The 27,835-nt window shown below is 37.1% G+C and overlaps 3 protein-coding genes across 3 annotated transcripts in view; 2 read left to right on the forward strand and 1 right to left on the reverse strand.

The window, feature by feature from the left end:
• The first annotated feature begins 1,762 nt into the window (after positions 1 to 1,762).
• NUDT7 (nudix hydrolase 7) lies at positions 1,763 to 4,244 on the forward strand. Its single transcript, XM_053448743.1, has 4 exons — positions 1,763 to 1,913; positions 2,348 to 2,495; positions 3,200 to 3,358; positions 3,563 to 4,244. Exons 1-4 carry the CDS (start codon positions 1,858 to 1,860, stop codon positions 3,926 to 3,928), a joined length of 729 nt encoding a protein of 242 aa, XP_053304718.1. The 5' UTR covers positions 1,763 to 1,857; the 3' UTR covers positions 3,929 to 4,244.
• Positions 4,245 to 7,539: 3,295 nt separating this feature from the next.
• The window catches only part of LOC128466984 (uncharacterized), a 44,755-nt gene continuing 24,459 nt past the window's right edge, over positions 7,540 to 27,835 (reverse strand). The window contains exon 7 of the mRNA XM_053448475.1: positions 7,540 to 7,551. The gene's annotated coding sequence lies outside the window, so the exon portion shown is untranslated. The remainder of the gene's footprint in view (positions 7,552 to 27,835) is intronic.
• Positions 9,381 to 26,109, forward strand: VAT1L (vesicle amine transport 1 like). The gene is made up of 9 exons (XM_053448476.1): positions 9,381 to 9,712; positions 15,605 to 15,734; positions 17,339 to 17,554; positions 20,534 to 20,676; positions 21,251 to 21,354; positions 21,685 to 21,740; positions 22,067 to 22,261; positions 23,000 to 23,083; positions 25,566 to 26,109. Exons 1-9 carry the CDS (start codon positions 9,495 to 9,497, stop codon positions 25,662 to 25,664), a joined length of 1,245 nt encoding a protein of 414 aa, XP_053304451.1. The 5' UTR covers positions 9,381 to 9,494; the 3' UTR covers positions 25,665 to 26,109.

The following is a 27,835-nucleotide window of genomic DNA, read 5'->3' on the forward strand; positions in this document are numbered from 1 at the left end:
GCCACACTGTGTATTATTCCAGGAAGCCAACAAACCGAGAGCTTGAAGATGAGTTTATAACATCATAGCTCAAAGCCTTAATTGTGTATCATGGTGGGTCCACATAACCATGTGTATCCTGCAGGTTGGGCCAATAGTTAAATCCAGGAGAGGGCACCATTTGGCCCAAGTGAAGCAAAGCCATTTGGTCTCTCTCTCTCTAGACCCCAACCCACACACACTCTTTTTCCCATCCTCACTCACACATACTTACATGGAACATGTCTACTTACATACTGTGCAAGCTACAGCGCTACTACTGCGAGGTCGCGTAACGCAACATTACGTGACCCACTGGGCACCTGCCTCCCATAGCAAACTGGCAGAGTTTAGTAAATAAACCCCATTAGGGTCTTACTTGAAGGGACTTGGTTTTCAATCCAGAGTTGTATTTTCTATTAAGAGATTTGTAGACAGTACCTTATTAAATAATAACAGTGACATTTGGAATGGGATAATATGCAACTTTTGGCTATTTAAGATTAGCAAAACATTTTATGCAAAATGATAGCTAAACAATGAATAAAGTGATTATTACAAAAAAGAAGTCTTCCGAGGTTTTAAAAAACCAAATGAATGTTCCTGCTGATTGAATATTTTCCCTGATTGCTACAGTGATAAGCCCATTTTCAAAACTATGCATCAAAAATGTACTATATATATATATAAATAGCCTGTATGGTCTGTCCATTTATTTGATTCAATTAAATAGACATTTAAGTCTCTTCCATCAACCTTCCCCGGTAGCCTTCACTCCATACACACAAAGGGTTAATGTGTGGTAATTGCCGGTATATTTCTCCATTAGTTAAACAGAGAATTGGCTGTTTTTCTGAAACTGTTTCCATGGCAACAGTGTAAGCTTGTATTTCATGCTACTGGCCACTAGAGGGTAGGACTGCATTGTTCATATCTCTATTCATTTGTATAGGTGATACTTTCATTTGCTAACTGAAGTATAATAGATTGCATGCTTTGGAGATTATTAAGGTCTCCTTTCCAGACATATTATTGTTAGTTATTATTAGTCTCAAAAGCTTGCAGTCTATTATGCTTCATTTATAACATAATTTATAATAATCATATGTTACCAATTTTTTTTTTCTTTCTACATCTCTATTCCGCTATTGTATTCTAGAATATTTTTTATATATTCTATTTTGTGTGTATATATATATAATTTCTATAGCTGTTAAGATCTGCATGTAAACTTTAAACCGTTAAACTGTAAATAAATAACCAGTTTCTTCCCTCCTGCCCCTAGCTGCAGAAAAAGGAGTAAAGATCAAAAGGTTGCTACTGCAGATGGGTGGAAGTGCGCAACAAAATATCGTTTCACTAGCCACAATCACTTTACATTTACATTTCTTTCTACTTCTGTTCCGTGTAATTTCACTTAAGTAGCTCTCTTAGAATGCTATAGTAATAATTATAATATATGGTGCAAAACCCTGGAGTTAAAAAAACAAAAACAAATACCAGTCACATCTGAATGCTGAACATTTTTATATTTTGCTAAGAGGGTCGTAGTTAAGAGGAACAGCCTCCCAGCTGAAGTGGTAGAGGTTAATACAGTAATCAAATTTAAACATGCATGGGATAGACATATGGCTCCTGAATATGAAACAGGGTATGATTTGAGGTTTAAGTCTTTACAGCAGGAAAAACGGGCAGACTAGACGGGCCAAATGGTTCTTATCTGCCGTCACATTCTGTTTCTGCATTCTATGTGACATTGGTAGGCGTGACTTCACCCAAACAGAGGCTTGGAATGCATAAAGCTGTCAATGTTCCCGTTCTATTCAGGAAGTACTGACAATGTCCTCCACCAGTGAGCAGATTGCAGGAGAGCAGACAACAGGCGATCAGAGCAGGTAAAACGTCATGTATACAGTTTACCTGCAGCCGCAAGCAGGGGCTACAAGCAGACCACCAACGAACGTTTATTTTCCACATCCAGGATCAGTTCCTCTTTTGAAATATGAAAACACTGGCTCAGGTTGTAGCGAAATGATCTTTAATCTGAGTCAGCAGCAAGTGATGTGAACAATACATAATACAGTATTTTTTATTTAGCAATCATTATTTAGTAATTATTAGTGTAATCGGTTTGATTGACATAAAAATCAGATAGTAAATTAGGCTGAAAGTAAAAATAATATTCGGTAAAATAAGAGTTATAGATAATAACGTAGTAAATATTTTAGTATACATTTAAGTAGAATGCTAGTAAGAAGAATCGTAACTACCTTTTGGTACTACTAGGTTATTTAGATTCTTAATTGATAGCATTAATTTGATCTCTAAGTCTTAGAGAGAAGATCAAGAAGAAAATACAACAATATGATGCTGGGGATCGATTCAGCCACATTCCTCTCCAAAAAGCCTCCATTCTTCTACCATTGTTAATTAAACAAGACAAGCTGCACCTGCTCTTAACCGTCAGATCAATGAAAGTATGTGATTTTTGGGGTTTTAATTCAATGTACGTGTAGGGCTTTGTGCTTCATTCATTTTCATCTCTGTCACGCTGCGATGACATGTGATTGTGATACCGACAGATGTTGACTTATCCCAGACTTAAAACAAAACTGGAGGAAATATGTTGCAGTTTCACAAGTTTAGAACACTTAATCTGTAGGCTTTGTTGATGTGGCCTAATATAGTGTGAGCTCAGGTAGCAGCCACGTTCGGTCACATTACTAGCAGTCATTAACGGGAGAGCGCACCAAACCATGTAATAATAATATGTAATAAAATATGAGGTGGAAGTAATATGAGGATTGAATGACAATCCTCCAAGGGTTAATCCAATATGAAGATTACACACTGAATACTCAGAGATCCAGGGATCTATTGTAACACGTTTATATGGAAATACTCACAAGGTAGCAATGTTTGAACCTTCGACAGGTCACAACCATTGCATGTCATTGCTACATTTCCACGATTAAAAACTCTATTGCCGAGAGTCAAAATGTTGGGATTTTGTTGGCCTTTTTATGTAGTTGAGCCTACCAGCACCAGAGTTCTTTGCCTTAGAAATGGTTGTTTACCAAAGCTTTGTATTTCGTGCATCTTTCATGATTTGATTTCTCTTCAAATTAGTAGTAGTAGTGTGTTATAGGGAAAAGCTCACCCCAGGGTATATTTTTTATAGCTAAAAACTATGCCAGGGGATGTTTGCTTTCCTGGAGGAAGAAGAGAATCAACAGACAAAGATGAAATTGAGACTGCTCTGAGAGAAACCCATGAAGAGATTGGGTTAAAACCTGAACAAGTGGAGATCATTGGCAGACTTGTCCCATACATTTCCAAGGTGAGTTCATGTTTCTCACTTCCCATTGTTTAAAGTTAAGTCATGAAGCTATTACATGAATCCTCAGGTAAACTATTCATGAAGTACCTCCAGCAAAGATTCTTAGTGCCAACACATTGAATGCTGGTGAATCTGTACTAACTTGTTGTCCCACTGTGTGTGGAGGTTTTTTTAAATTTAAATTCTTTTAATTTTTACTTTCAGACTCCAGCTTATCTGATCACACCAGTCGTTGCATTTGTAGAAGACACATTCCAGGCCTGTCCTGACCCTGATGAAGTAACAGAAGTGTTTCATGTTCCTCTAGAATTCTTCCTTAGTTCTGAGCACTACACCCCACTGCTTCTAAAAGCGCCCTACTTTGGAACCAACGTAATTCACAGTTTCAATTACAACGATCCACAGATGCAGAAATCATTCACCATATGGGGGATGACAGCACATTTTGCCTTAATTCTCTCCGTTATGCTGCTAGGAAAAGGACCTGCATTTGATACCAATTTTAAACTTGAAAGGCGCCTGGCAGAATGCGAGCATGCACTCTTGTCATTTTATCAAAGTAAATTATAATTGTACAAAACTTGAATTATCCTACAGTTGTAAAAGATTGTTGCTACAAATATACTTTTGGTGATCTGTCCTGTAATGCTTGATCTACAATCTCTAACCATATGAGGACATTACATAGGTATACTCATAGGGTTTTATGGTGTGAGAACAGTTCACCATTCACCTAGAAACCCAATGTTTCAGTAAAAATTTTCGACAGTACACAAAATCACCGAAAGTGACTCAACCACAACACCAGCTGCACCTTGTCAATAGTACAAACAAAGTCCGAACAGCCATAAAGTGCGCTCAGTGCAATCTAATAAAAAAAAGAAAACACAGACCCTGATATAACAATGTATTCCAGGTCTAGCAATTCCTGTGAAGATATCTTAAAAACGAAGACAAAAAAAAAAAGAAAAAAATAGTGCAATACAGTCCACTTGCAATTACCCCTCCCCAATAATGGTAGCACTCACAAAGGAGAGAATATCTCTCAATATATATAACCAGGACCACCTGGTATATAGTATACCAAAACCGTTCCACTTAGTAGAAAAAATAAGAAGCACCAATTAATAGGCATAGAGTTATCCAGTCCAGTACTGCAGCACACTGTATATTTGTTTCTTATTTTATTAGTGGTGGCTCGTGAACTTTATTCTAGTTTGAATATATGACCCTGAATGCAATAGAAGACTTTGAATTTATATGTGAGATATTACTTTCCTTATTAAAGATTGGATAACTGCGGTGAGCGCTTTACTGAAGTCAAGGAAGGGGGTGATCTAATGTTTGATTGTGGCTGAAATTGGCATTGCTCAATGGAAGAACCCATTCAATACGTTTTCTGTTTTATAGAGGTTGTGTACATTTAAACACCCTATATCACCTTCTGTGTTGACTTCAGTGTTTAGTTCAGTGGCTCTAGCTGCTTTAGTAGACATACATTACACTGATCTGTTATTCCAACTAGGAAGTTGAACACATTCATTAACAATAAATGTTACGTTTTATTTGGAAGTAGGGACACCGTGTTGTACAGTTGTCCATTAAGTATGTCACCTCCTATCCAGCCAACTAAATGAAAGTACAACCACATGGGCTACTGTTTTATGGAAACAGTGTTGGGTAAACTGACAACAGTGGAGCACAAGTTGACCTTAGCCAAATATCTTTCTGTACACTGTGCCGATACTGTCTTTGGTAGACCCACTATGAATGAGGTATAGAAGACACTGATGGGAATAATAATTATTTCATTGTGTTTTTTTACTTATCAAAGCTAAATTTTAGTATTCTGTTTGTACATTGTCTTTTGGAAAAAATATAAGTGGACTTTTCTAGTAGTAAAATACTGTAGCATAAAAACACAAACTGGTAAACTGTGGTGAAGGCAAACAGCAAGTGGCATTATCTAAGTAATAGAATGTATCTGGGGTTATCAATATGAATTAACCAAAGGGGAACTTTAATAATCATCTCTAAAAACAATGCTTTTGCATTTATCATTTGAAACCCTTTATGCTCTTAATGAACGGTTCCCTTCTTTCGTAAAAGAGTATACTATGAGAACAACTGACCATCACACCTATAGAGTTCGTTGAACATCCCATTCTAAAACCATGGGTAAATATTGCTTGTATTTGGAGAATTGGAGAATGATTTCTTTGATGTGAGCCATTATACAAGCCCATTATGATATCATTCTGGTAGATAAACGCCAACATTTTGCAATGAGAAGAAATGGATTTTGCTTGCAGTGCTAATAGGGTCATTTGTCTGTTGCTGCTGGCGGACCAGACATTCTTATCATCTGCAGTGTTAAGTAAAGAAACCTGGAAGCCAAAGCTGTAGAGAACATGAGAGCCAAATGGAGAAACGCTAAATTGTGTTTGTTTTAGGCCTAATTGGAACTGGCATTGAAGCTGCTAGCATCACCATTTGAGCCTCAGGGTCACCATCTGAAGATGAAAGGTGGACATCTATAAAAAGTCATTCATATTAATATATTTACTAACAGGAACATTGATGTCTTTTGTTATTTAGGGTAGTTTTATATCTATTGATTTAGTTCTAGTACCAACTCTAAAACCTTTTCTCTTAAAGATAGAGAGCACAACTGAAGGATGGTGGCCTTTTTGTGAAACATGGACACAAGAGCTACTTGCAGAAATATTATTGGAATTACAAATGGTGAAAACAGAGCCATCTTTTCCACAAACTACTTAGGCCCTGGCCATCTTCACGAGTTAACTAAGGGCAATGAGGAGGCCCTTGCCCTTTAAGGCTGTTGGCCGCCTAATGACGAAGCGTAGCCGACAGATGGATATGACAGGCCTATGCGGCCGGGAATATCCTACCGATGGCCACACACTGCAGCAAACAGGTCTGCGTGCAGTGATATCGAACAGATGATCAGTCTAGGCCTGCTACGCCTTTTACCCAACCATTGTCTATCACTGATAGACCTGGAATCGGGGATAACATCTCAAGAAAGCGACCTTATGTTTGAAAACAGAACTTGCAATAATGTTTAAAAACCATGGTTTGTTTTTCTTAAGTGCTACATTACTGTATGAGACAACAATTATTATAAAAAAAAGAGCTATTGCGCAATAGTTTAACGTGGTCTTCTAATCCTCACGACCTACAGCATGGTCCAGTCATCAGGAACACCCCATGTGTTTTGAAACTTTGTCTTTAATGTTCATATAAAAAAAAGAATATTTATATATGGCTACTTCAAACATGTTATGTTAGACGTTTAAATCTAAACACAAAGAACACCGCTTCTGTTGTTAGCTTTGTTTCCTTTTAGGGCATCAGATAACATTAGGCTTGTATTAATAATCAGTCGTTAGATAATTGTATGTATTGTATTATTTATGTCTCTCGTGTGCAGGAGTTTACAAATGTTCACAACGTTCTAGATCTTCTGATTTGTAGCATTAGTTTCAACAAAAGATTTGCAAGAAGAATTCAGCATATAGAAACAGTACATTATTTGGGCATCCAGGGCTCGTAGAAAGTACTGAAATGATGGGTTTTTTTAGGTTTAATTCTTAAACACAGGTGCCCGAGAATACAGCGAGGATGCAGTATGAAGAATCTAATAGACAAACGGCAAAGATGCCTTTGTGGACGTGGAGGGCCCTCGACCGTCCTTTCAATGTTTAGTTAATTACATTACCATGGAAACAGCTTCGCTGTACCTGTTGTATAGGTTGCCTGGTAAAAAAAAAAAAAAAAAAAAATGTATTACGTCTGGCTTGGCCCTGCAAGCTTGTGGAGAGCCCCTCAGCAACAGGCCACTTAACCACTTATTTGCCGGAGCATTCATTTAATGTTTACTGAAAATAAAGAATATTTTATCATCATAGAATTCTAGTTATGTTTTATTTTCTAAATTAGTTTGTAGAACACTGCATTATTATTATAGTATTGTTAGTATTATAATTATTATATTATAATACAAGTAGTAAAGTAATATAACTGGGATACTGCTGTTTTAGCACTGCAAGGCATAGGCATACGGCTAAACGTTGCCAAGGGATCGAGACACTCAACCAGAGAGATGGATACAAATAAAATATATAAACGGATAAACGGAAAAAAATGAATAGTTTGTGATGCAAAGTGTACTGTATAGGGTGTACTTATTTTGCTTAGTGTGACATTTTCTGAACTGGCACCGACCTGATCTAATAATCTACCGTAAGAACTAATGCCAATTTTTTCATCCTAATACCAGGTTCCCAGAGCAACTACAAAGTGACTTAATGGAGAAAAGACCTGATCGTTCTATAAAAGACCGCCAAAGGACAAGGACATGAATTTCACATCATAAACATGGATTATCATCCAGTATTTAAAACAGTTATCTATGCCTATGCAAACAACATGTAATAGGCAGGTGGGTGTAAAAGGAGATCGCTCAGGCATAATATATATTATATATATTTATATATATCAGTCTGGAGTTATTTATAGGATAAAAGGCGTTCAGGCACTGCCGTTATCACTTGTTTAATTACAACTTTTGTGCTGTTAGCTTTGTAATGTGAAGGGTAATGCTAGGTTTGGTTGGCGTGTCTAATGAATTGCTTCTATTTAATGCTTTAATGCAGTTCTTGGAAATCCGGGCAAAGATCTATTCATATGAAGTTACAATGCTAATGCTAGCAGATACGTAAAGTAAGGGAAATAGTCAATACCCCTGCAATCACAGAGTCTGTAGCATTAGAGTACCTGAACCTGTGCTTCGTAAGCTGATCAAACATGAAGAAAAGTGGTATTTTAGTACTTAAACCATCCAACAAGCAACATCATAGAAAACAGACACTCTCGGTACATAAAGGGCGACTTAGAGACAAATATTGCATATTTACTAAGTTTCCCGGTTTTGAAAAGGAATTCTATTTTCTGGTTTCCCTAATTTCTAGAATGCCGGGTTCTTTGGTACGTGTGAATTCCACATGGGCAATAAAACATGCAATGATCCTTGTACAAACACGGAGCATGTTTTTGGCTAGGTTGGAGCAAAAATCCTGCTTTTCTCGCTTTAAAGTTACAGCAGTTACCTAGGCACCCATTGGCCATGGGGTTACAGAAAAGTCTATGAGGCGTTAGCAATGCTTGTGGTATCAGCACCAAGGACAGTGTTTGGACCAGGTAAAACAGTAAGCTCCTGCCCTATATTTAGTGAGCAAATTTAGGGTTAGGGGTTGACAGTATCTGTCTATCGAGGCACTGGAGAGAAAAAAAAGAGTGATTCTAAGCCCCCATCATCTAATTTACTTGGTTAATAGTTCTTTATATTTGGATGGGTTGGTCACGGTTATATCACCTTGATGGTGCTTTGTGGGTTCACGTGGCGTAACTTTTCCAACTGGATAATACTTGGACCTAAACTCGCGGACTCCCTTTCATGAAGTGGGCGAGGTGTGTGTTTCTGGGGCCATGGGCTTTACTTCCTTGATACATGGTCTCTGGCTGCTTTGGAATGGGTAGACATGATGTAACATTTTCATAGAACCATTTCATTTTTTCCTCTCCCTTCTCTTTACATGGTAATCCAGTGGGTCCCTAAGCAGCTTTTTACGCAGTTTCTATGGCAACATCACCTATATATTGTATTAGCACTGGACTGTACTAATTCCAGCTTCCACTTAGCACTTGAAGACTTATTACCTAAATCTGTTTTTGCCAATCTTCCCAAAACTACTGTATGTGTTACACTGTATAGATCACACAGGTAATTAATCCATGTTTTTTTCTGATGCATGCATTTTGTCTTTTTCTTGTCTAAGGCATTTTGTGGCCCCTAAATAATCTATGTGGCTTCCAAATGTCTCTGCCTGGCTCCTATGTTTTGCAGCAACCAGTCCAGCCCTTGTATCAGCCTATCCAGGCAGCTTCGTGTTGAGCGTAATGTCGAGAGTGTGCGCGCAGCAGTGCTCGGGAAGCAGCGGGGCGGAGATTGGTAAAGCGCAGCTTAAACGCGCATTACGGTACAACGTTGGACCAGATTCTGCAGCCATCGCCGCAGAAGCCGAGCATCCCATTGAACAGGAGCATCGCAGCCATGGCCAAGGAGCGGCCGGAGAAAGCCGAGGAGACGGAGCAGATGATAGAAAAAGAAATCGCCAAGGAGGCCTTGGAAGGAGGAGGAGGAGCAGGGGACGGCAAGGATATGAGAGCCGTGCTACTTTCGGGGTTTGGGGGTCTCAACAAGCTACGAGTGGCCCGGAAAGTGATGCCTGAACCCCAGGAGGGAGAGCTGAAGATCCGGGTGAAAGCCTGGTCCGGTACCCCCTTACTATTGCGTTAGGGATAGATTGCGAGCTGTGTGCATAGGATGCTTGGCAGTGGATGCGTGAAATCAGCGCAGAAAACTCTTGCGATGAAATAAATGAATCCGGTTAGAAGGCCAGTGTTCCTGCAAGGGTTAATTCACTAGCAGATCCTCACCGATCTATTTTTTATGATGGATAATGCTCCAGGGGGTGGTTAGCCTTCTCTGGTTGAGTGGTTGGTTTCGGGGTCAACTTGCCCCTGTAACAGTGAGTGCTTTGCCTAATGGGTATTCTCTATGACATTATAGGCAACCATTTTTGGAAGAAAATGGGTTAATTCTTTGTTTTTTTTATCTGATTAACACATTAAATACCTTCTTCAATAATCACTGGTCATTGATCACTCTGATCATCCAGAAGGTGCCAGTCGGGTGGTTTAATACCATACATTGCCTGTTGGGTGAGACACACTCTTGGCACCCAAAAAAAATGGTAAAACATCATAGTGAAAGGGTTAATGTAGCAGTCTGCTGATTGGCTGCCTCTTGCTCTTTAATCTAGTTAATAGATGAGGATGCCTTGGAGATAGTGAAGCTGACAACATGGTTACTGGGGTGGCAGGAGAAGTATATGATGGTTAGGCATTGATTTCCACTCCACAGGCTAAGATATTAATCATCCTTCGCATCTAAACAAACCCATAGGTTTATAAAATGAGAATCAGGCACCTGTGAGTTGTGTTACCTAGAAACATGTGTTCTTGTATTTTAGCATCCCAGGCTATGAAACCGGTGTGCATATGGTATGTAAGAGACAGGTTAACTACACCGGTTATTTTACATGGGACATAAGTGTATAGTTTTACTTATACGTCGTGATGCCATGTTCATTCACAATCCCTGGTGTGATCACCCCATGGTTACCTAATCTCCATCTTTAATGGATCAGTTTCGTCCCTATTTTTGCTTTAACCATGGACTATAAAATACATTTTATGATGATAAGAGCACAAATGGACAAATGTTATGTTGGCCCAAGCTTTGTATGTTGTTAACCACTTACCATTCAGTGGGTCCTCTTTATGACGGCCTTGTCTTTCTCTCTTCTTACAAGGTTTGGTCTACTAAGACAAATTAAAAAAATGTAAATTTCATTTTTAATTAATGATCTAATTATGTTTGATGGCAGTTTTTTTTAAATCAAACTGTTGATGCTTTCATTTTGGGGATGTCATTGTGTTGAAATGATGGTGTCCAACCATGACCATGTTTTCTAATCAAATAGATCCTTTAATGGTTTAGCAATGCCTCTCTCTTTCCCTTATATCTCCTAAAGAGAATGAGATATAGGGACCAAAATGTAGTTGATGATCTATTTTTAAACTCATTATACATAGAAATCATTTAATTAAATGCAGAAAGTAATGCAACTAGCGATCATTTCCATCCTGCCTTTCATCAAAAATATGTCTTTGACATTATTTTCATGGACCTTACAAAGCGTCTTTCTCGAAGGGTTAATCTTTGTTTTGTAGATATGGCGCCCATCTCCCTAGCAACAAAATTCCTTTGCTTCTATAGAACAGTAATGCTTGAAATTAAACTAAGCTTATCTGAATATTTAAATCATTTCAAAACGTTGTCCAGGGGTAAGTAAACTGTCCATACCTGGGCAATGGCGTCCATGACAAGGCATTTAGTCCAGTGTCCTTCACAAAGAATGCTTCTGCCAACCACCAAACATGAGAGGGTCTTCCATTTCCACTAGGTCGAGATTTTACTCGTCAGTATACTCAATAAACCCTTAAAATTGTGTTTACAGCTAAAAGTAACCTGTAGATATATGTAATAAAACCCACCTTGTGTGCATTCCATTGGAGCACGGATCTGAACTTCATGTTCTCATGAAAGAAGGATGTAGAGAAGACAATGGAGAAGCTCTATGGACAGACAGGAGTCAACTCATTTATCTAGTAAATAAAAAAAGAAGAGAGTAAAAATCAAACTTTTAATAGCTGACAAAGATTAGCCTCAGTAAGATAAACTATTCCCTAACCTATACATTAAATTTATTTATTTCACCAACTGGAAATCAATGGTAACCAGGTCTAAATTATTTTACTGATACTAGAAGTTGATATATATATATATATATATATATATATATATATATATATATATATATATATATATATCTCTCTATATATATATATATATATAGATATATATATATCTATATATATATATATATATATATATCTATATAGATATATATATATATCTATATATATATATATATATATATATATATATAGATATATATATATATCTATATATATATATATATATATATATATATATATATATATATATATATATATATGTACACATTACAGCTATTTTGTCTCAAGGGAAATTATATATCTTAGTTTGATATTCTGTGTTTATGCTTTCTAAACAACAAAATGAAACATTTTTAAAATGTTAAGAAATATTACGTTGTTATTATCTTGTTAAAGTCAAATATTTAATCAAGTAAAACATAAATATTTTCACCAGGGAAGCAGTTGTTGTTAAGAGGCAGATAAAATATTTTATAAATGATTTTTTTTTTTTTTTAGTGCGCTGAATTTAACCCTGTAGTGGCGAGGCCTCAATGGCAGAATATTTGTTAAGCATATTTTCCAGCTTGCTAGAAGGGATTTAGGCGAGCATGTGACATGGTTTAATGCGTGAATCGGAGCCGAGGCCTGGGAAACACATACAGGATCTAACGAAAGAAAAACAACATGCGCATAAGAGACGCGAATAGGATTTCAATGTCTTGTGACGCTGCCTCCTACTTAAAGTAACAGTAATGTTTACAACGGTTCTTGGCCTATATAAAATAGAACATTTGAAGACGGTTACGATTGGAAACATGCATTTGTGAGCCATATCATTATGGGAGCTGTACAGAATTCATTGATACTTTATTGCCAATGGATTATTCCGGGTCAGACTACCTGCAAATAGGCACCATGCATGTATAGGGGCAGTTGCTATAGGATAGTGGTATATGTAGAGCAGAAATACTGTTAATAATGGTAGTTTTTTTGGCTGATTTTCTGCTACAAGTATTATTATTATTATTTATTGTTTTATATAGCGCCATCAAATGCCGTAGCGCTGTACAATGGGTAGACAGGACATAACATGAATAGTATTCATTCAAGACACCCTCTGGAACATAGGCATCTACCTCCGCCACAAAAAAAGAAAGAATAATAATAAAAATGTGTGGCGCATGGGCTTGCAGCGGTTAAATATAGTGGGATCATATTAAGTTTGACAAGTCATCATGGGCTTGCAGTGGTTAAATATAAGGGAATCAATATATTAAGGTTGACCAGTCATAATGGGCTTGCAGTGGTTAAATATAAGGGAATCAATATATTAAGGTTGACCAGTCACTAGTATCAAAGGCCTGCCTAAATGAATTGCAGTCCAGTTGGTATCCGTTGACACGTTGGTCTCTCATCGTCCGTTGATAGTCTTTCAGTTTGGAAAATAATAATTATAGAGGGAAGAAACGTCTGCATATAACCCTGCGTTGCGTCAAAGATTCCAAAGATGAGCGATGAGTGTTTAGATTTCCCAGCATTTATTACTATCTGCTCTCCTCTTGATTTTTTTATTGTTTGTAGAGCAGCCCAGACACTCGCCGGTTCCTGTGACGCCCGCGCTGACGTACAAATTCTAGTCTGAGCTTTTAGTGATTAGTTCCGCAAGCATTCTAATACTTCTGACAAGTCCCGGCCTTGCATCAATCTTCCAAAACGAGACAGCGTGACTCATTTTACAAGCGAAGGTCCGAAATGCCACCGCTCGAGATGACTCACGGACAGCCTGGACGGATACGATAAAACCAAGGAGATCCGGTTCTGCTTTATACTAGCCAAAATCTGCTGTGAATTGAGAGCTGGAGTAGAACCGGATTGTGTCAGCTCTTAAGCCCTTTTATATTTGTTTAGGATTTAAAATCTCATAATTATAATAAAAATAAATACTTTATAATCAGATTTTAGGTTTTGTATCTAGCACCGAAACCCACAGACAAACCTTGGCACCAACAAGGTATTGGAGACCAGTTTCTGGGCACAGACGGTGGTGGTATATAAAGAAAGGTTCCTAATTGGGACAGACATTCCCTCATTCCTCCCCAAATGTCCCTCTTTTCTAGGAGTTCAGAATGTTTGCCGGGAATGAGTGTATCAATATATACATCCCTGAAAATCATCATAATCTGTAGAGAAACAGCAAAAAACAGGTTAATTTGTGTAAAAAAAAAACAATATATTTTTCTTTTTCAGTTACCAAAATGTCCGTAGGCCATAAAGGCATATAAAAAGGTCTCGGTAAAGTCATGCCTACGAGCCACACTCCCTAAAACAAGTGTCCCTTCTCATTCCATCCGAAGTCCTGGGAGGCGTGCATACATCAAACACGTGGGCACAATTCACTTTTTGTATCCACGTGGTTATGGGGGTCTACAAGTCAACTGCTGGAATAAATTATAACAGCGAGTAAAACAAAGGTCTTAGACGGAGACAAGAATACATTATTTAGCGATGACTCCATCCACTCGTACTCAGGAGTCTCCGCATTCTCCCAGACACATTCCAACTACTCCTAACGCGATGCAATTAAAATGCGTTCAACGGATCCGAGTTCATTAAAGGATCAAGAGGGGGGAACACACAATAAATTAATTAAAAGGGTATAATAAATAAGAGGCCAGATTAGCATACAATCTCCCCCTAGCACGTTAATTCTTTATATCTAGAGTACATTGGTTTGTACTGATATTTCACTTTCATTTTTGGATACCAACTCAAGAAGCTATTCCAAAACCGCTAATTTCAGGACAAAATATATATAATTTTTTTTTTTTTTTACACCAAATCCCATACTTTTCAAGGTACCCGGTGGAAAATTGACAACTTAATTAATAAGTCAAAATTCTACATACAGTATGTAACTACAGTAGTGGACAGAGCTTAATAGGACATTGTTATCCATTATATTCAATTATATTTCTCCAATTTGTTTTCTATTTGTATTTTTTTTTTTTTCAGATTTTCAGTAAACTCATTTTTTAACTAAAACTAATATCACTTAAGGAATGTCAAGAAATAAAATACGTTTTTTTGTCCCAGAAAATACATTTTGACAGTAATGTATATTTTTAAATCAATATCTTTTTATATTTAAATGTTTCTTTTTTTTCGTGATATTTGATACAGATTCATTTCTTAAAAATATATTTCTCTTTCCCTCATTTTATTCCTTTCCTCCAAACTCCATTTAGAGTTTAATTCCTTAATTCATTTTGTTGCTTTAAACACGGTATTTTTATAAATAGCTGTTTTCTGCTATGTTTATAAACATTCGTCTATAACGTACGGTGTAGAACTTGGAAACTCTTTAGTAATTATTTCAGACAGTAAATGGCTTGACGTGATGTTAATGTCTCTAAAGCAACTTAATGGTGCACACTGTTTTAATTATCTTCAAGTCTTTTCTTAGAGAAGGCTAAACTGTTTTGGGTGAGTGACTGAAACATACTTCTTCTGTACGAGACTCTCTTTAGATCCGGGGCAAAAAGACTTCTGTTGTCCTCCTTAAGATAAAAATAACACTATCAAAAAAATAACTCAAGGTTTGGTAGAGCATAGATGAGAAATCGATGAAAAGTGAGCAAAATGGGTGGAAAATGTTCATATGTTAATAGGCTCTACATGGAGCAACCAGAGTTACCATCAACCATCTTCATTTATGGGACGTTAAGATTGGTGTAACAGAGGATTGTGTAGAAAATGTAATGTTGACTTCTGTCTTTCATACCTTCTCACATTTAGTGGTCTCAACTTCATCGATCTGATGGTTCGACAGGGAAACATTGACAATCCTCCAAAAACACCTCTGGTTCCTGGCTTTGAGTTGTCTGGAATTGTTGAAGCACTAGGAGGAACCGTTACCGGCTTTGAGGTAAACTATCTGGGTTATTATTTTCAAAAAAAGCCATTTTAAGGGATTCTAACGTTTCTACGTGCACTGAAACCTTATAACAAATAAAGTCTATATACGTGTGTTCTATTTCATAATCTGTGCAACTAGCCCTAAAACAATGACCTCCTTTCTTGAGGCAGATGGAATAAGCAGAAATGTCAAACTACAGTGGAGACAAATCTTTACCACAAGATGCCTGCAGATACAAAACTGATCAAGCGTCTTTTTTATGCATTAAGCTGTAAAAAAAAGGTCATTTTATGTGAAACTCTTTATAGAACCTTTGCTTCTAAAGTAAAGCTGCTAAAGAGGCAGAAAACCAAAATAATAATGAAATAAAGATCTTTTATGGAACCCAAAGAAAGCTTTATCTTATATATTGTGCATTTTATTATTGGTGTCATCAAACATTACTTTAGAAGGTTGTAGACCTTGGTCATCGGAAGATGTCCCCCAAACGCAATAAAGAACAGGAACGCTTGGCCTCTGTCCAGCAGATTTGTTGAACCGCATGTACCGATTATGATTGAAGTCCCATTTTCTGCGTTTACATGTTGCCGTGATATGGCACATCTTTATTTCTCCATGACAACCTTGTTTGGCAGCGTGAATTGAAAGCTTTCACTGTTGGACAGTGATTAAAAATCTGAATGAGACCCAGGACTTAACCTTTTCTCTGAATTAAAAGGAGGGTGAGGGGCTACATTTGTTGAATTCATCATTTCTCAACGGTCTCCTTTTCAAAGGTAAGAGCCACTAGCACAAGCAGAAGAAAAACATTCAAAAAATTCAAGCCAAGGCCATTCACTATAATTATCGACCACGTCAGCTGGACGTCTGGGTCTTTTGGCGTTCCGGATTCTGACAGGTTCAATAAAAAGATGCCTGGCCGGTTGAGTACAGCGAGAACTTGGTTACCATGAGCTCTACTAACACACAAATCAGAAAAAATAATTTTCAATGTAGAAGGAAATCTTGTTTTTCTCGGATTACTTATTCTAAATTAATTATTATTATTGTTACAACCGTGCATGCCGGTTCTAACATAAAAAATCTATCCAAACTTACTTGGAAGGTTTTGTCACAGCCACTGAAACAAGCTAATTTGGCTGTAAATCCTACTTTTCAACGGAATATACGGCAAATAAGAATGTTTTAGTGCCCAATAAAAATCTAATTTCCTTTAAGATTAAAAGCTGCCTCTGTGTCAGCTGTATTTCTGAACGATCTTTCTATTGACCTTGAATATTTTTGTAGATTATTGAGGAATTATCCGATGGCACCAATAGCCTTAACATAATCTGTATGAGTCAGTAATACGAAAAACAAATACGAAGCCCGTGTTCAGGAATAAATCTAAACCTTTCATGTCAGTGAGTCTGTAAAGATCTCATAAAAGGTTAGAATCTGATAATAATGGGCTACAAAAACCAAAATCCATTCCACTTAAGTTATTATGCATCCCATGTGAATACCAAGTCCACAAAAAATAATAAACACAGTGGATCATACCACTCAGTCTTCTAACATTTATATGCTTTTAGCACTTTTATTATTATTTTTTTTTTTTAACTATACACCAGATAGGCGACCGTGTTATGGCTTTCGTCAACTACAATGCTTGGGCAGAGGTCGTTTGTACTCCGGCGGAATTTGTTTATAAGATTCCGGATGACATGAGTTTCTCAGAAGCTGCTGCGTTCCCGATGAACTTTGTCACGGCGTACATGATGCTGTTTGAGGTAGCCAACCTCAGAGAAGGGATGTCTGTGCTGGTTCATTCTGCAGGCGGAGGGGTGGTAAGTCTTTCGGCTCTGTTTTGGCTGTACATATGGTAGGAGTTGTTGTTGTTCCTTGGAACTCGCGTGTAATAACTCTAAAATGCCAAGTAATAATCTTTGAAAGTGTGACATCACACAGGACTTCAAACAAAAAGTGATTCACGTTTGGCTGTCGGACATGTGCCTCTGGTTATGGAAATCTTAGACTAGAGGGACATTTTACCAAAAACTCATTCCATATACTTTGAATAAAGTACATTTCTTTGGGAACACAAGGGATCACAGGAGTTTTAATTTAACAACAGCGGGGTTGGCGCAGGTTGGCTAGGATTCCTATAGCTCCTGTATCTCGGTTATATTAGATTTCCGTTTATATGATGAGGGGGTTGCTTTGTATTCTGTTGTTTATAATATAAGTATCAGCTTGGCAAGGTGTTCGATTCTCAAGCATACTTTACATTTCCTGTTGGAATATAATTAAGAATAATTATAGTAATACGCGCATTCGATGCTTTAATTATTGCCGGTTGTGGCTTGCGTGTTCATACCTCCCACCATTTCCAAGGGCCAGAAAACATTGCGTTGAGGGAAAACAGATGTGTTTATGATCATATTCAAAATTAGCAGCACACCAGAAACCTTTTAATTCTGTATGAAGATTAAAGCGTACGTCAGGCAGGGTACAATTCCATGTGTCTATGGCTACCGAGATGCTTTGAGTTGAGGTTAGTCCTTAACAGACCCAGAAGTGATCTTCAGGCAGAAAAAAAATGCCATAGCTGGGAACTTTCTAAATTAGCTAACCCTGAGAGTCTTGAAATGTTTAACTCTTTGATAGTCCATCATGAAGATTCTATGTAGCGATTCTTTAAATGTTTCAACCAAATGGCTCTTATAGAAGTCTTCATGGAAACATTGACTTTTCATTATTTAGGTACATGCAAACTCTAAGTGTTTTCGGGTATAGTCATTGATGATTTGGGTAGGTGCCGGAACAGCTAACTTAGCAGCCATTTTTCCAAGTTCTACCTCCATGATGCTCACCGGTAATTGCTCTTTTTCCATTAGTACAGTCATGATATATTTTGATGGTGCTCTCTTGGCACCATGCATAAGGGTTCCTCCATGCTGGTCTAGTCTACAAAGCACGGAACTGGCAAAAATATGTCCTACTGGATATATTAGGTCTTGCTCCAGCGTTATTTTTTTGTTCCCAAAATGAATAGTGTTGGCGGATCCATACATCTTGATTATCTTGTGGCCAACCTCATCAGCCAGGTTAATACGCACAATTTTATATTTTTCATGGCATCTACACGGTGCATTGTATCATTGAAATAGTAGTCATTTCGTTTAAGACTTAATCGGATTGTCTATTTGGAACTACTCATTATTTTAGAGTCTATAATATGTAATTGTTGGATGGAAGGTTATGTGAACTGTTCCTCTCTGTTTTGTTGGCTGCTGTAATTAGTGGGTAAATTACATCGAGTTTAGAAAGCAGTCGCTTCCTACGGCAGGGTAATGGCCAGTTTTTACCTAAATGTTGGCCTACTGCAAGAAGGTCCACGAATGCTGAACACATGATCCATTCAGGGGGTAATAAAAGGTCACAAAATCATTGCGCTATTGAAAAGATTATAATTAAAAAGTATGGGGTGGGGGAGTAGGCAACGACATAAATCCCATTTAACTTGAAAAGTATTAATGCAGACGGACGTGTCTGAAGATTACATTTTCTCCCAGCATTATTCAAATTAGGGAAAGCATTTGGGAAAAAAAGCACTAATCTTTCAAATATCATTATGGCCAACGATGGGAAATTCCATCAACAAAAATGCATTTTCCCCCCTGAATGTGTAGTCCCTTCTTTGAGAACCAAATCCCTCTCTTTTATGTTTGTATAATTGTATCACAGGACACCACAGAAATTCAAATATAATTAATGTGTCTAAACCCACAATGACCCATTAGAAATAAAGTAGAGAAGTAAGAACATCACCACCTCTGACCTGCTGCCCTAGGACCTTAGATGGGAACTTCCCAGGATAGACAACCTGGAGTTCTTCCACTTTTGTGGGGGTAGCGCTAGCCACATGTTGATGCTGGACTATTCCCAAACAACCTTAGTAGGAGTAGGAGTGGGAAGAAATATGGACAGAGAGTGGGTGTTGAGTAAGGTGGCCCAGGCAAGTAGCATTCCACCTGGGACTCTAGGTCAAAAGATAGTTCACAGGTATGCCTAGGACCTACTCAGGCGAATGGCAAGACTGCCCCAGATCGTATAAGAAGCGAGGGCAAGTAGGCTTATAATCATATCTTGAACCAGTAGCAGATTTCATAATCAAGCAACACAGCTTTGTCCACAGTTGTTCTGCATACACTTGCCACAATTAGTAGCTTCCGATGTGTTGTGATTGGCATTCTAATGAAGTCATTCCTTAGATGGCATGAGAGAATACAACGTAGACAACGAAATAAAATATTCGCAGGGAATAACATCCCTCCAAAACCCCTATGTCCTCCTTCCGTATCATTGATTGCCATCTTTTTATAGGCGCACAGAATGATTTTTACGTAAACGTGTGAAATACAAAGAAAAGACCTCACAATGACGTTTAAGTAGCCGTAAATGTGCATTTTATGGAAATAGAATGGTGATAATTATATATGTGGGTATTAAGTCACCTTCGGTTGGCAAAGACACAGTTTTACCTCTTTAGAATGTCCCTCTGGTCATTGGAAATGTTGAGAGGTTTGTACTTATAATAAGATAGTCAGCTAAAAGTGTTCTGGCCTTCATATGATACAGAGTCACTTGTTAATATATATATATATATATATATATATATATATATATATACATTGTTTGACTAAGCACCTGCTGATGTCTTTATTGTATGATTCATGTGCCTCTAATGTTAAGAATGTAACATCTATGGCATGAGAAAAAGTGAATAAATCCATGCAAGTATGAGAAATATGTTGTGTTTTCAGGGTCAAGCCGTGGCACAGCTCTGTGCGACCATTCCCAACGTTAGAGTTTTCGGAACAGCTTCAGCCTTTAAACACGAGGCCATTAAGAATTCCCTCAGCCACATTTTTGATAGAAACGCAGATTACGTCCAAGAAGTGAAAAGGTAAAGAAAACCTTGGCTTTGTGTGGGACTCAGGATACTTTCTGCTGACAACCTCCAGAGGGAGATTATTAATAATTTAGCTGTCGTAATCCAAAAGGTATTTCGTTCTGCACATCGAGGACAAAAGAGCAGACATTTACAGACGATGGAGTATAGAACATCACAAAAGTAACGCTAGAAGCAGAGGAACAGACACTGAGAGCAGATAGTGGCCAAAGACTCTAACTAACCTAATTTCATAACCTAATTTTGGTAAAGTACGCAGACCCTCCCCACCGCACCTTTCCCCAATTAAAGATAGGGTTCCCAGTGTTATAACAGTACTGTCAAGTTTTGTCTAGAAAAAATATGGGGTAATGCATGAATTTTTGTCTGTCTACCAACCCAGGATCAGGTCAGTAGGAGGAGTCTTTTTAGGAGACACGTCCAAGAGTCTTTGATACATGTGCATTTAGTTGGCCAACGGGGGGGGGGGCACAATGAAATATTCGTAGAAGCTAATATCTAAAAGAAACCCTTCATATATGTTAGTTTTTCCACTTAATTCCATGTATTTACTTATATTTGTTGGCAGAATCTCCCCAGATGGAGTAGACATCGTCTTGGACTGTTTATGTGGTGAAAACACCGGAAAAGGAATTGGTCTCCTGAAGCCACTGGGAACATACATTTTATACGGTTTGTCCTTTATTATATTAAACAGGAAAACTTATTATAATATTGCCATTGGTGTATCATATTATTATTAACAAATGACCTGATTCGTATTACTCGGTTATGCTGTACTACATATACACTGTAAACGCGAGTAGACGGCACCAAAATAAACATTTTTTGTAATAAAATTCCTGCCAAAAAAAACAAATGGGGGGAAGAAGCTAACTCACTCCTCCGTTCCATGTGTCCAGAACAAGTTACAAACAATTCTTGTTGTAAAGTGAGAAGCCAAGAAGATATTAGGTGTTTAATGGTTGTTTTTCCCGATAAATGTTGTTTTCTTACTTTCAGGTTCATCGAATATGGTTACCGGGGAAACAAAGAGCTTCTTCAGTTTTGCCAAATCTGTAAGCGCATATATATATTTATATTATGGTTCAATAGGTGATGTTAGAACGGGAGGTCATAAACTCAATCTAGATGTTCAAAGGCTTGGAGGGAAGTTGTACTTTAGAGAGGGTGGTAGATAACTGGAAGAGCCTCCCATTAGAGGTTAACACAGTGAGGGAATTTAGACACACACAAATCTAAGATGAGGCCACGGACTTCTAGCATCATGTGGGACAGCACCTTTAATTCTACATAGTTCGCCGAGGTTAAAATAAAGAAACAAAATCTGAAATTTGACACTTTTTTTGTTGACCAATAATATCTTAAATATGTATATTTTCAGTGGTGGCAAGTGGAAAAAGTGAATCCAATTAAGCTGTATGAAGAGAATAAAGTGATGGCTGGATTCTCGCTCTTAAACTTGCTCTTCAAGCAGAACCGTGCCCCGGTCATTAAAGGGGTGATGGATAAGCTCATGGTTTTGTACAATGAGAAGAAGATCAAACCGTTGGTTGATTCCTTATGGGCTTTGGAAGAGGTGGGAAACTTTTGAATCACAATTTGTGTTTAGAATAACTGAAAGTAATGTGATCACAAGTATGTCTCCTGTAATCCCTAATCTTTTTTGAGTGGATTTGATTTAACCGAAGAATTGTGGGCTAAAGGTATGTGAGCAATGTTCTGCATATTCCTAAATATCAATTTAAAATACCTACTTAGTAATCTGTTTCTAGGTCATGAATGTATAGAAAAATAATATTTCCAAATACAAGGTGGAATTATACATAAAGAAAAAAATGGAACACACGTTTTATAAGCGTACCTTTTTATATTGTGGCAATTAAAACATTGTATTAATTTAACAACAAGTCCGATCATAACTAATATTGCAGTATTATTATTATTATTATTCTAATATTGACTTTTAATAATTGATTTTCAGGCTTTGGATGCATCTTAACTTCGATACGCTGTTGAACACTATTCTGATCCACAATTTACCTACTAAAAAATGATGATGCTAAAGTATAGGATGGGAATTTAAGTGTGTGTCCATTATAAATCATTTAATAAAAGATCATTTCCGGGGCAACATTCTAAATGTGCAGCAATCTCTATCTATACAAATGCAATGTTCTTGCTGATTGCTTTCCATTTTGCACTTTAACTCAACATTGCCCTTAACAAATATGGCCAAGTATTCCATATGCAGCACAACCTAGTGATCCTAAGTGCCTTTCAAAGGTTTTAATCCCTTTTTTTGTCTGTGTTACAGGTGAAGGAAGCAATGCAGAGAATCCATGACAGGGGAAACATCGGAAAGCTCATTCTGGACGTGGAAAAGACTCCAACCCCTCTGGTTAGTCAAGAAATGTATTTTATGTAATGGAAACTTGATAGTCTGATGTACAAGGGTGTCATCTTCAAAGTGCTGCTTGAGTGCTTGGAGAATCCACATTTCATCAAATAACCTAGACTTCCCATGGGGTATACTGAGGTTTGAGACAGTGAGCAACTCTGTCAGGTTTCCCATACAAGAAAAGCCAAGGTGGACTTCAGAACTTTACTGAATGTCCAAAGATGTGTCCTAACCTCTCTGGGCTTTTCTCAGTGTCTTAATTAACTAAACCAAATATAGTTCCATCTCCTAGATTCTAGGTTCAACCAAAACTACATGGTGATCATCTAAACAATAGCACAAAATTTATGTTTTGATTATTTTTATATGATTTTTGCTTATTCTTGTTAATAACATCGGTCAGGTTTATAGACCATTGTTAACGATCAACTTGCATCATCTTGTCTATCTGCCATAAGAAGTTGACCAGTGACTCCAGTACAGACATTGGACTGGACTCAATGCCAAAGATGAATCTTTTACATTTAATTCAATAGCAATCCTTCTATCGATTACAATGTAAAGTCAATGGATCAGGGGCAATCTAGTTCAATTTCTCATGTTGTTTTCCATTGTGAGGGTTGCTCTTCAGATATCTCTGGTGTTGAATTCAGTCCATTCATTCTGAATCCACCACAAGGCTAGTTTGTGTGGAAAAATCCTGAATTCTCCAGGTAAACATCCAGTAAGGTGTTTACAGAATATCCTTTTTAAAACAGCTTTGATGATTCAAGTCTTCCATTGTACTCAGTGGCACCATCCTCTCCACAAGACACAAACAGTTGTTTCTCTTTTTTATATTAAATAGTAGAAAAATGAACATTTTGTGTCTATGGGTGTAAACAAAAACATTGGAAAACTACTCTTGGCTGAGTATAATGTTCTCGCAATGCCTTTTCATTTGTAGGCTAACTTCCCTCAAACCACAGTTCCTAGTATTTTATCTTTTTTTAAATTTACTTTTTTGACATAATGTTATTTCTACATGTTAAACGATGAAAAAATATCCCACCTTGATCACCTTCTCTGAAACAGACCTGACTACTTTTTACAATTGAGTTTGTAAAACGTCTTAACCCATCTTGTGCTCAGTATACATTCTGGATGATAGACAGAATCCAAGTCTTAAGGTAACTCTCAAACTCCTTTCTGACCTCACATAGCGTGAATTAGGTCAATGTCATTTTTGGCAGAGACAACAAAATCTCATGAGTTTTTGGCTTAAGTTTTCAAGAATTCTTTAGATGTGACCAGCCTGGTCGTTTGATTAAAGGATCTCTGAGATGCTGGGAGCTTAGCTGCACTATGGATGTGTTACCACCAATGGTCTTACAAACCTCTAAAGCTTCTCTCCCTTTGGGACCCCTCTTGTGGTGTTACACCAAGGTGTGTGTTCATGATGTACCATGCACTCCTTAAAGCAATACTCCTGCCATCAAAGGCACTTTAATTCATACGTTAGCCGAGATGTCCCTTTAAATTGTTGTGCTGTCTTTATTGCAAATACATGGGGGGAATTCTGGAGATTCCTCCCATATGCATTTGCCCCTCTGTCTATTTCCATATAATAATATAATAATATAAAATAAAAACTAAAACATGTGAAGCTCCAGCGCAGGAGTCTATTTAGTAAATGTGTGCTTTCTTGGTGAGAACCGTCTGACCACAGATAGGGGAGAAAGCTGTTGCTTCACATGTTTTAGTTTTTATTTTATATTATTTTATTTATTTATTTTATATACATGTACATACATGTTTTAGTTTTTATTTTATATTTTATTTATTTTATATACATGTACATACATGTTTTAGTTTTTATTTTATATTTTATTTATTTTATATACATGTACATACATGTACATACATGTTTTAGTTTTTATTTTATTTTATATACATGTACATACATGTACATACATGTTTTAGTTTTTATTTTATTTTATATACATGTACATACATGTTTTAGTTTTTATTTTATTTTATATACATGTACATACATGTTTTAGTTTTTATTTTATATTATTATTTTTTTTTATATACATGTGCATACATGTTTTAGTTTTTATTTTATTTTATATACATGTACATACATGTTTTAGTTTTTATTTTATTTTATATACATGTACATACATGTTTTAGTTTTTATTTTATATTATTATTTTTTTTTTATATACATGTGCATACATGTTTTAGTTTTTATTTTATTTTACTTTGAACCATGCGTATGGAAGTACTTTCAAAGTTCTTCCATATGCATTATTTATTTAGGGGCTTCCTGGAACACTCAACTATATGAAACAATATAAAAAGTGTAGGCAGAAGCTTAGAAAAACAGGCTGAAGCTCAAGGGGAGGTTAAAAAAAAACACAAGACATCTGACAACTATGCTTGTCTTACTCTAAAGATGACTACACCGTATTATATATATATATATAATAATTTTCAGATGGCTAATGACAGCACGGAAACCAGTGAAGCAGGAGAAGAAGAGGAGGACCACGAGGGAGACACTGAGAATAAGGAGCGCATGCCTTTCATCCAGTGATGGCATGCGGACAGTTGAGACGAAGGTTTGGAAGACTGGAAACCCAATTCTGTGCATCAGTGAACAAGCTTGCTGTAGTACAGTGTGTGTTGTGTTTGTCTGCAGTCAGCTGAGCTGTTGAACAATGTTGTCGTTTATGACATGGCGGTGAATGGCTGCTTGGCAAAATTTTAGTGAAGTTGGCATTGTGTGGTTCTAGCTTGTGGTAGCTTATCAAGTTTTGATCCCGGTAAATCATTACTTTTTAATGACCCACGGAACGCCAGCCAGAATCGGCTGTGGGGGGGAAAAAATGCACAGTGATTTTAATGAGTATTAATATTATCATTATTATAAAAACGCTAATGGTTTAACTGGAGTATTAAATGTCTCGTATCCAATGCATTACAGCAAAGGGTTAAAAAAAAAATGAATGCCAACTCCATAAGCTAAACGTTGCCAAAAAGCAGGATTGCCGTCATAACTCAAGTGCCAACCCCCCCACCCTTTTTAACAGTATTACTGAGTGGCATTTTGTGAAAACATTTCCCCCTCCTGTGGTGATTAACCCCTCTTGTGCTGGAGATGAAAACTTGTTTAGAAGGGGGTTCATCATATTTAGGAAAGCTTAACAACATTTTGTTTCTGTAATTTGGCATTTCATTTGAAAATGTGCTGTATTGGTTTTTAATCCTAAATTGAGTAGATATGTTGAACAGTCGCTACTTTTTAAAAGAAAAAAAAAAGTGTTATCTGCCATAAAAAATACCTCATTCGATAAAAAAGATTGTTAAGCAGGAAACCCCCACAGCTTAATAGTGCTTAGCCAACATAAAAAGTTCTACATTCTAAAAGAATTTGTATATTCATTGGAATATTTGATTTTATCTGCTTAACGCGGGAAAGGGACACATTTTGTTTTTTGATTGTAAGCCAATAAAGTGTAAAAAATTGCATTTTAACAAGACCGTGTCCATTACCAAAATGGGCAAACATCTGGCTCCAGTTGAACCAGTTTTAAAACTGTGGGTTTTTCGAGGTAATATTGTTTCAATGTAGGGAAATCTTCAGGTCCAAATTTACATTCATGGTGCCCTTAGGCACAAATGCTAAAGGTGTATCATTCTATGGGAAGAATAGCCCACAATAAATGCATACATGCAAGGGGGACGTGGAGAGGACAGGACAACATTTTTAGCCATGCTCTCCTTGGTGGACCATAAACCGCCCGGAGTGTCTTGTGGATATGACATTGAATTTGCGTTTTGCCCCTACAACGTGCTCAGTGTCCTCCAAGCAGATGTATAAAGTATTCACATGCTGTATTACTAAATTATACCAGCATGTTTAACTCATACGTGTCCCGTTTTAAATATGGAATCTACTAAGGGTGCAAACTTAGCATCTATGGCGACCTCCTCTCTGAGTCCCCCTCCTGTGAACGAGTTTTCTAACTTTACAATTTGTGTTACTACTAACATACAGTGTTATAGTACAGGGATCTCTGCCGTTATACCCAAAGAAAAGTGCAGTTTTAAAATAATTGCCCCTCTCCCATGCATTTCATGTTTGCACATTGTGTAGTCTGTCCTCCCCTCGGCTGTTTTCTTGCGCACACGATTCGTTTTCTGATTTATGCCATAGTTAACCAACATATGAAAAAACAAACAAAATCAGATTCATAGGGGCAGCTAACTTGTTTTTTTTCTAGCAGATGTCCTTTTAATTGATTGATATCAAACGTAATGAAAATATGAGTGAAAACAAATGTATCTTAGTTTATGTTTTTCATACCCCAGTCGTTTTTTTCCCGCACAAAATGGCTGCCCCCTGCCATATTATTCTAGTTTGCCGAAGGCTACTTGCTCAGAAAGAATGATGACGAAAGACTAGACAGTTTTTATAAGATACATCGGCACTATTTGGATCACATTAAATAATTTCATTAGAATCACACTGAATGGACTAATTCTATTTGAGAGCTCCAAAAAAAATGGCTAAAATTAGCATTGCCATTAAAAATAAGCATGTAGGATTAGTTTTGAGTAGTCATCATACAACTATCCTGTGATGGCCGACCATTGGTACCCCACCTGCTGTGAACTACAATTCCAACAATGCACAGCTTCCCATAAGGCATCGCGGGGAGCCGTAACTAGAGTGGCCATAGGTTCATCGTATTCGACCTGACG

This window comes from Spea bombifrons, chromosome 10 (assembly GCF_027358695.1).
Source record: "Spea bombifrons isolate aSpeBom1 chromosome 10, aSpeBom1.2.pri, whole genome shotgun sequence".
NCBI lineage: Eukaryota > Metazoa > Chordata > Amphibia > Anura > Pelobatidae > Spea > Spea bombifrons.